The sequence below is a fragment of the Theropithecus gelada genome, chromosome 1 (assembly GCF_003255815.1).
Source record: "Theropithecus gelada isolate Dixy chromosome 1, Tgel_1.0, whole genome shotgun sequence".
In the NCBI taxonomy this organism is placed as follows: Eukaryota; Metazoa; Chordata; class Mammalia; order Primates; family Cercopithecidae; genus Theropithecus; species Theropithecus gelada.
Genome location: NC_037668.1, coordinates 23,773,790 through 23,783,930, shown reverse-complemented (window position 1 = coordinate 23,783,930; position 10,141 = coordinate 23,773,790). Strand labels below are relative to the sequence as shown.

Genomic DNA, 10,141 nt, shown 5'->3' with positions numbered 1-10,141 from the left:
ATGCAGTCATAAAAAAGGATGAGTTCATGCCTTTGGAAGGACATGGATGAATCTGGAAACCATCATTCTGAGCAAACTACCACAAGGACAGAAAACCAAACACTGCATGTTCTCACTCATAGGTGGGAATTGAACAATGAGAACACTTGGACACAGGGCAGGGAACGTCACCCACCAGGGCCTCTCAGGGGCTGGAGGGCTGGGTGAGGGATAGCATTAGGAGAAATACCTAATGTCAATGATGAGTTGATGGGCATAGCAAACCAACGTGGTACATGTATACCTATGGAACAAACCTGCACATTGTGCACATGTGCCCTAGAACTTAAAGTATAATTTTAAAAAATTACTTTATGGCTCAGCATGTGGCCAATCTTAGAGTATGCAACATGTGCAGAAGGGAAGAATGTATATTCTTTTGGTTTTGGGTGGAGTGTTCTGTCAATGTTTATTAGGTCCTTTTGGTCAAGTGTCAAGTTTAAGTTCCAAATACCTTTATCAGTGTTCTGCCTTGATGATCTATCTAATGCTGTCAATTGGGTGTTGAAGTCTACCACCATTATTCTATGATAACCAAAGCTTCTTTTTAGGTCTCTAAGTACTTGTCTTATGAACCTGTGTGCTCCTGTGTTGGGTGCATATACATTGAGGATAGCCAAGTCTTATTAAATTCAACCCTCTATCATTAAATAGTTTTTCTTTGTCCTTTTTGATAGTTGTTGGTTTAAAGTTTATTTTGTCTGAAATAAAAGTAGCAACCCCTGCTGTTTTTTCTTTCCTGTATGCTTGACAGATTTTTCACCATCCCTTTAGTTTTGGCCTATGGATGTCCTTGCATGTGAGATGGGTCTCTTGAAGACTACAGGTAGATCTTGTTTCTTTTATCTTTTCTTTTCTTTTTTTCTTTTTTTTTTTTTTTTTCTTTTTTTTTTTGAGATGGAGTCTCCTTCTGTCATCCAGGCTGGAGTGCGGTGGGGCGATCTCGGCTCACTGCAAGCTCCACCTGCCGGGTTCACGCCATTCTCCTGCCTCAGCCTCCCAAGTAGCTGGGACTACAGGCGCCCGCCACTGCGCCCGGCTAGGTTTTTTTGTTTGTTTGTTTGTTTTTTGTATTTTTAGTAGAGGCGGGGTTTCACCATGTTAGCCAGGATGGTCTGGATCTCCAGACCTCGTGATCCGCCTGTCTCGGCCTCCCAAAGTGCTGGGATTACAGGCGTGAGCCACCGCGCCCGGCCTATTTTTTTTTTATTTTTTTGAGACAGGATCTTGCTCTGTCACTTAGGCTGAAGTGCAATGGGATGATCACAACTTACTGCAGCCTCCACTTCTCCAGGCTCAGGTGATCCTCCTACCTCAGCCTCCTAAGTAGCTGGGACTATAGGCATGTGCCACCATTCTTAGCTAATTTTCTTGTATTTGTGTGTGTGTGTGTGTAGAGATAGGGTTTTGCCATGTTGCCTAGGTTGGTCTCAAACTCATAGGATCGAGCAATCTGCTTGCCTTAGCCTCAAAGTGTTAGGGTTACAGGCATGAGGCCAGGTCTTGTTTCTTTATCCAACTTGCCACTCTGTGCCTTGTAAGTGGGGTGTTTAGCTCATTTACCTTCAAGGTAAATATTGATAAGTGAGAAGCTGATTTTGTCATCGTTGTTAGCTAGTTGCTATGTAGACTTGATTGTGCAGTTCCTTTATAGTGTCACTGGTCTGTTTACTTAAGTGCGTTTATGTGGTGGCTGGTAAGGGTCTTTTTATTTCCATGTTTAGCACTCCCTTAATGATTTCTTGTAAGGCAGGTCTGGTGGTAATAAATTTCCTTAGCATTTGCTTGGCTGAAAAGAATTTTATTTCTCTTTCACATAGAAATCTTATTTGGGCTGGATATTAAATTTTGGGTCAGAATTTCTTTTCTTTCAGGATGCTGAATATAGGCCTTCAATGTCTTCTGGCTTCTAAGGTTTCTGCTGAAAGATATGCTGTTAGCTTGATTGGGGTCCCTTTGTAGGTGACCTACTCCTCCTCTCTGGTTGCCTTTAATATTTTTTTCTTTCACATTGACCTTGGATAATCTGATTATTATGTGTAATTGGGGATGGTTGTCTAGTATAGTATCTCTAAGGAGTTCTCTGAATTTCTTGAATTTGAATGTTGACCTCTATAGTGAAGTTGAGAAAATTGTCATGGACAATATCCTCAAATATGTTTTCAATTGTTTGCACACACTCTCTCTCTCTCTGTCTTTCAGGGACATCAGTGAGTATATGTTTGGTCTCTTTACGTAATGTCATATTTCTCTGAAATTTTGTTTATCCTTCTGTATTATTTTTTCTTTATTTGTGTGACTGAGTTAATTAGAAGAACTGGTCTTTAAGCTCTGAGATTCTTCCTTCAGTGTGGTCTATTCTGCCTTTAGTACTTCCAATTGTATTATAAAATTATTTAGTGAAATTTTAGCTCCATCAAATCAGTTTAGTTCTTTCTTAAAGTGGCTATTTTGTCTTTCAGTTATTGTATTATTTTACCAGATTCCTTAAATTCTTTAGATTCCATTTCAACTTTCTCCTGAATCTCATGATTTTCATTGCCATCCAGATTCTAAAATCTATGCTTATTATCTCAGCCATTTCAGTCTGGTTAGGAATGATTGTTGGGGAGCCAGTGTGTTCATTTGGAAGTAAGAAGACACTCTGACTTTTAGAGCTGTCTGAGTTCTTCCACTGGTTTTCTCATCTATGTGGGCTGATGTTCCTTTAACCTTTACAGTTGCTGTCCTTTTAATGGGCCTTTAAGCTTTTATATTCTTTGATGCCCTTGAGGGTTTGACTATGGTATAAGTTTGTTTCAGTGAGCTAGCTTTATTTCTTGACAATTTCAGGGGACCATGGCTCAGCTCAGCACTCCTGGGCTATGTGCTCTAAGCCTGAGGGCCTGGGACCAGGCCCAGAACCTTGTTCTTTGGCCCCTTGAGACTGAGTACCTGCTTCACTGGAGGGTCCAAGGTGTTCCCAGTCCACTAGCAACAACACTTCTATGGCGGAACGAGGCAGGGGGGTCCCAGCAAAAGTATTTCATAAGAGCAGTGGCAGTGGGGATCTGTTCTCACATGCATGTACTGGCAGCAGTGGGGCAGTGGCATGTTGGGGTCCACACTCACGCACATGCTGGTGGTGGTGAGGCAGCAGGGTGGCAAGGTCCATGCACATGTACACCAGGGATGGTAGTGTGGCAGAGTACATGCATGCATGTGGGCTAGTGGGGACAGGGCATCAGTGATGAGATCTCCATGTATGTGTGCACAGAAGTGGTAGCAAGGCAGTGATGTCTATGTGTGCATGCCAGCAAAGCAGTTGCGGGTGCTGAAAGCAGGTGCATGCTGATGAGAGGCCAGTGGCAGAAGCTCTCTGGTGGTCTGGCAGGGTCAGCCAGTGAAAGACCTATGGCAATGGTCTCTGAGAACTGCCTCAGTTGAGCATCTGAGGCTGTGCTGCAAGCAGGTACAGACAGGCAGGGATACTGGGAGAGGCCAGCAGACATGGGAGTTTTGGGGGACTTAGATCAGTCTAGCCCCATTCAAATAGCATGGTAGCCCCGTTCTGTCCAGGTCTGATAGTCAACAAAGGGGTCAAAGCCACCTAGAGGAATATGGCAAGCCTTGGGGAATGGACATCCCTAACCATGCTCCACTGTAGCTGTTCTCACACCAAACCCTCTGGGTTCCACAGAAGCTGGAGTCCTGTCCCTGCCAACTCTGCAAGTAGCTCTCCCTGCCAACTCAAATGTCTGTGTGGGTCATGGGGGTCTCCTGCAGTTAGGAATCCAGAGGTTCATGGTTAGAGTGGACCACTTCATGCCTATTTAACTAACCCCTTCCCTAGAAGCCACTGAGGACCAGGAACAAGTCCTAGTGTTTGGCAACCCTGTATAGGGTTCACAGCTTCTTCCCCTCTTCAGCCCAGGGTCTGCATTCTCCCTCTATCCACTCTCAATGCCTTCTTTCCAATGATCTTCTCAGAGTATACTGTTCTTCTTGATGATCTTGTCTCTTGGTGGGAGAAGCTCTTCCTGGCTGCATCTAGTCATCCATCTTGTCTCTTCTCTCAAAACTAAGTTTAATTTTATATACTTTTGGCTTTATATCCCAGTTTCCTGGGTGTCCTAGCTTCCTCTCTATTGATCTCTCAGTATCTGTAGGTCACAAGGTGACTAAGGGTGCAGCAGAGTCACCTAGGGTCTCCTGGAGCCAAGGAAATGAGCAATGGAAGCAGGACCCAAGCTGGGTGAGTGGGCACAAGGAGACAAAGGCTCTGCCAGATCTGGGAAGGCACCTCCTCCTCCAAAAATATCCATATGTGGAATTCTATGCAGCAATAGAAAGAATGGTTACTAGTACACTGAGCAGCATGGATTACTTACAACCATATGCTAAATTGAAGAAAAAAAGCCAATACCAAGTAGGTATGTTTATTTCTATCTTAATAAAATCATAGAAAATACAAGTTTAAGCTTAAGTGACATAAAGTGTATCAGTAGTTGCAAGAATGCCAGGTTGGTGGTATGCTTGACTACAAACAGGTATGAGGGGTTATGACATTTAATATCTTAATTGTGATTTTGTTTACATGGGCTTATGTAATTATCAAAATAAATGGAACTGTATACTTAAAGACTCAAATTTTACTATAAATTATACATCAATAAAATATATTTAAAATTGTTGAAAGAAATAAAAAAATGAAAACAATAAAAAAGAAACATGGACAGATTGAGGAAGCAAACATTGCAACTTCAGGAGAGTGGACACAATCTCATTTGTTTTATCTGCCACCAGTTTAGAAGCTGTATGTGCCTGTCTCAACTCAGTACCCAAAAAATATTAGTTGAATTAGTGAATGAAACGTAAAGAGACTAAAGTTTAGCCAAGGCTATCTCCGATAGCACAGTGCTTTAGGAAATTTGTCTTGCATATACAGCACAACGGTTGCCTTGATCCCACTCCAACCCTGAGGACCAAGTCTCTTGTTCCTCTTTCTTAAGTATTCTGTGACGTAACTGCAAACCACTAATCATCACACATAACTTGCACTCTCTGTCTTTCTATTTGCATTTGTAATTCTCTGTGTTTAGAAAATAAGTGTATCCAGGCACAAGGCTGCACTTTTCCTTAAATGTTTAAGGAGAAAATGAGGGAGCTAAAGGAGAGTGGAATTTATCTGCTAGGTGTGAAGCATTTAAACAAAAAGAGAAGCATAAGTATTTCAAATGCTACAACAGCATTGGGAAGGAATATAATGAGAAAAATTGCCAAGATGACAGTTAATCCAACTTAGATGTGGTGTTTTGTTTTGTGTTTCACTGAGCACATCATATGCAGGAAAGGCACATTTATCATGATCCTTGCCTCCAAAAAGCTTAAAAATGTGAAGTGAAAGACCCAAGTAGCTGCAACACAGGGTAGGAAGTATTGCATGCACATAGCAGTTGAGGGGCTCTCTTGGTTCATTATGGGTCAAGGAAGATCGCTGGAGGAAATGACCTTAGAAATGGGCTTTGAAGGTTGAATGCTATTTAAAAAAGTGGACATTCCAAGAAAACCATTCTAAATTATAATTTGATTTATATTTAAAAATGTTTATCAGGCAGAAAGAGAAACCATTTAAATGGAGAGTCGACGGGATGGCATCACTATGTTGTACTAGGCTCCTGGGTTGCTGGGTTCTTATTACAATGGTGGAGTCGGGGGAAGAGTCTCACAGGATGTGTTGATATGAGCTGTGAAGGAACAGGAATGGGAGAAACCCTGAATAAGTTGGAGGTGGTGACTGAGGATAAGGTGGAGTAGTCAACAGAGAAAAGCTAAGAGAGTTAAAAACAGAATGTGAAATAAGAAACTGGGAGGAGAGGAGGAAATACAAAAAACTCACCAGTGCTTCTTAAACCGTAACACAAGGACTATTAGAATCACCAAGGACACCAGCACTATCAAGGCAATCCAATTCATGGAAAAGTGGTGTCCTGCACATATTGGAAAGATACATGGATGCCATTTTAAACTCACTGTTGATTCTACTCCATCTATTGATTTCCTTACTTAACATGTGCATTGGATGACTTGCATCAGTTTTCCTATTTCAGTCACTCTATTCCCAAACTTACTCAAGGAAGGATTCCTCATTTCCCCTTAAATCTCTAATATCCATATATCCCTCAGGTCTTACTCCACTGTTCTTTAAATTACTCTCTACATTTCTTCCTACAATCCCTCATCTAGGTCTGCCATCCTCAAAATTTCCTCTCCCTTACCCTCTAGGCTCAAGAATCACCTACCTACACTTCCAACCTCCAATCTTACCCCAGTAGAGGATGATGTCCTGGCCTCCTAGACTGCTGTGTCTCACTCGACAAGACAGGCCAGCAGTCTCCTCAGATGCCACCTCCAAGATCACCTGAAGATACCATGTCCCATCAGCATTAGGAAGAACATCACCGTGTTTAGTGCCCAGTTGCTCCTGTTCATTCCGCATCCATGTCACCCAAACAGGCTTTGGGTAGAAGCCGGAGGCATGACAAACCAGCAACAGACGGCCAGACCCAAGGCTGCGGCGACTGGACAGCCAGGCCTCTGGCCTCACTGCAGACAGCGGAAAAAGTATTCTGATGAAGAAACTTACAGCTTACATCCACATGCACACATTCACATGAATATGCACAGTTATCTTTTTCTTGCCTCTAAGAAATGATTACCCAGCAACCCCTCTGCTTCTTGTCCTCTTTCTTGTCCTGAGTTTGAAGGGTGGGAACAGAAGGGGCAGGACTTGAATAGAAAAATCTTAGAGGAAGGGGCTGAAACTACTGACCTTGCCTGTGCAGATACATCTTCCCTGCATCCAGGAGACCCAACAGAAATCGGGGGCAAGTGCTTCTTATGAGATTATACACTGTTTCTGTGACGCCTTCATACTGATGATTGAGTAGATGACAGACATCTGGAGCCAAACTCCCACCATCTGGAGATGGCACCCATGTTGTATTTTGGAAACTCAGTAAATCTAATCCGTTGAAAGCTACCCGAAAGAAGCCTTCTGGGCTCTTTCCAGAATGCAGTTCACAGCCTGCTTTCACCTGTACTTCAAAGGGATCTGGAGGAAGGGAAGAATGAGAAAAAGACTTCAAACAAAAAAGTGAAAACAACAGTATAAAAACCTGCAAAAAAGCTTTATGTGGATATGAGAGTAAGCCAAAGACATATTTAATTAGAAACAAAAGAGAAAAATTGCTGGGGATAGGGAAAGGGGACAATAAGAGATAAATGCCTTGAATTAACAAGAAAAAGTGGCTGAGGAAGATGTAGAAAAATGATAGGTGAGCCACATAATATAGGATAGAGGGTGAAGTGGGAGCCTGTGTGAGGGAGGTGGGAGGATAGCATTCCATGATGCATGAAATTGGTCATAATGGTCGTTGAACTGTGGCCATAGATCTTTGAAGAAATTGAATGGGGGAATAGATTTTATTTTAAAAGTCAAGCACAGAGTGGGACAGCTGTGTGCCTCTGGATTGTAGGATACAGAGGGAGACCACAGGGGGAAGATAACAAAGCACAAGAAAAAAAAAATTCCAAAAATAGCAAGAGCCTAGGAAATTTGAGGGAGTCAACATCAGAAATATCCTTTAAAAGGTTCATGTATGCAGAATTTTATGGTAGGATGGGATAATGGGAAATGGCCCAGAAATTAGTGGAGAATATTTCCCATAAATAGAACATTCTAAAGAACTCCCATAATTTAGTTGATTGAACTTACATTTTGAGTAATCTTGACTGGCATGGTCTTGAATCTCCCGAGTTAATCCAAAGAAGTAGACACGAAATAACAACTCTAGGTCTGACAACTCTTCGTTGCTGAAGTTGCTCTTGGACCAGGTGTGCAGGAAAATTATTCTGCCTGATTCACTCTCCCAGCCATGAGTCTGCAACTCATCCAGCCATCCTGAACCCTGACTTTGTGCCCAGGATTGGTTGGCAAATGATAAGATCTGGATAATATAGAATGAGACGTGTTCCTGGGCTGCTTTTGGTGGAAGGAGGGCAAGTAGTGTAAGGAAAAAAAAAAGAGAGAGAGGCAAGGAAAATGGATATGAAATGCAAGGTAAACCAGTTACCACAGAGAAACATTAATGACTACTTTAGCTATAACATTTTCCTTACACAGAGCCCCATGCTCTGCCACCATTCTCTGAAAGAGTAAACTAGACCTGGAGACAGGTATGCTCAGATGGCAAGCATTCTGACATCTTCATTGATCCATGTTGGGAAAGCCCACCACACTCTACCCAGATACATGTAACCTTGCAGCTGACAGAGATGTTCATACTACCTGCATTGTCACCACCTGGGAGAACAGCTAGCAGCGGAAACTACAGAAACAGCATGTCCTTTGCAGATGTTTCTTTCTCTCAGAAAAGTTGTTGCTGTTCTTAGCAAACTTATTCCTCTGTATCTGTATTCTGACTTCCTTCTACCAACAGACAATCTTCCCCACCAGCCACTGATAGCAACTAAGAAGATCTGCTTCGCTCAACCTTCGGCCTCCTACTCAATCTCTCATTTCCCCACCTGCTCTGAACTAAAGTTATTCTCTTCTCTCAGGATTTTAGCTGCTCTCCCAGTAAGCTCCAACATATCTACTTCTCTTCGTCACCTGTCTTAGACAAAGTGGTGTGTGGCATTGAAAGGTTCCTTCATCCCTCTAGACTTTGCTTGTTATTTGTAACATAAACAGGAGAAACCACATCATTTTCCTGGGCCCTGCTTGTTTTAACGGAAAATGGAGAGGAAATGGAAAGTGAACCAGTTACCACAGAAAAATGTTAATGACTACTTTAGCACTACTATAACATTTTCCTTACACAGAGCCCATGCTCTGCCACCATCCTCCAAAAGAGTAAACTGGACCTGGAGACAGGTATGCTCAGATGGCAAGCATTCTGGCATCTCCACTGATCCATCTTGGGAAAGCCCACCACACTCTACCCAGATACACGTAACCTTGCGGCTAACAGTGATGTTCTTACCGTCTGCGTTGTCACCACCACTGAGAACAGCTAGCAACAGAAACTGCAGAAACAGCATGTCATTTGCAGATGTTTCTTTCTCTCAGAAAAGTTGTTTGCTGATCTCTGTTCTTAGCAAACTTATCCTTCTGTATCTATACTCTGACTTCCTTATACCAACAATCTTCCCCATCAGCCACTGATAGCAACTAAGAAGATCTGCTTCCCTCAACCTTGGGCCTCCTACTCAATCTCTCATTTCCCCACCTGCCCTGATCTAAAGTTACTCTCTTCTCTCAGGATTCCAGCTGCTCTGCCACTAAGCTCCAACATATCTACTTCCCTTCCTCAACTGCCTTAGACAAAGTGGTGTGCGGCATTGAAAAGTCACTTCGTCCTTCTGGATTTCTGCATGTCATTTGTAAGATAAAAAAGAGAAACCACATCAATTTTTCTGGTTCCTGCTTGTTTTAATAGATCACAATTCTTCCAGTTTCTCCACTTAAATTTGCCTCCACTCTCCATAGTGTCCCCTCTTCTCATCACTCCACTCTTTCTTTCCCCCTTTTGAATGTCCTCAAAGTTTTCTCTTTCCAGTTTCACCCCTTTCATCCATCTTTCTTATTTCCTCATTCTCACTGATTCTTTTATAAATTGGAGACTTTGTTTTTTACATCTTCCTGGATTTCCCTGCACAATTGTATAAGCTACAGTCTACTCTACATTATCCTTAGAGATTAAATTGCAGCCATTCAGAATGAATAGAACCATAACAAATATAAAGAAGCCCTTCTACTGCATTTAATCTGTATAGTCATTCACTAAAAAATTACACAGTACATGGTTGGTACCAGTGTCTTACTAGGCATGTAAACACACAGAGATTAACAATGTAATCTCTTCTATCAAAGAGTTTTAAACTGCAGAAGATGTTTAAACAAAAAATTAAAATGCATTGTGATTTTAATTTCAATGTATAGAATCCCAATACAAATCTACTTAGAACTATATTCTCTAGAGAAGCATTTTGACTGGCTAACCCCCTGGGAAGTCCATAATTTGAAGTCCTGGAAGAACAGCATGCATTTCAGCTAAGG

At 42.1% G+C, this 10,141-nt stretch overlaps 1 protein-coding gene across 1 annotated transcript; it reads right to left on the bottom strand.

Moving 5' to 3' along the window:
- Positions 1-5,609: 5,609 nt before the first annotated feature.
- On the bottom strand, positions 5,610-9,248 carry CD1C (CD1c molecule). The gene is made up of 6 exons (XM_025393420.1): positions 9,066-9,248; positions 7,796-8,062; positions 6,851-7,132; positions 6,346-6,624; positions 5,918-6,008; positions 5,610-5,765 (listed from the first exon to the last, which is right to left on the bottom strand). Exons 1-6 carry the CDS (start codon positions 9,121-9,123, stop codon positions 5,744-5,746), a joined length of 999 nt encoding a protein of 332 aa, XP_025249205.1. The 5' UTR covers positions 9,124-9,248; the 3' UTR covers positions 5,610-5,743.
- Between the last annotated feature and the right edge of the window lie 893 nt (positions 9,249-10,141).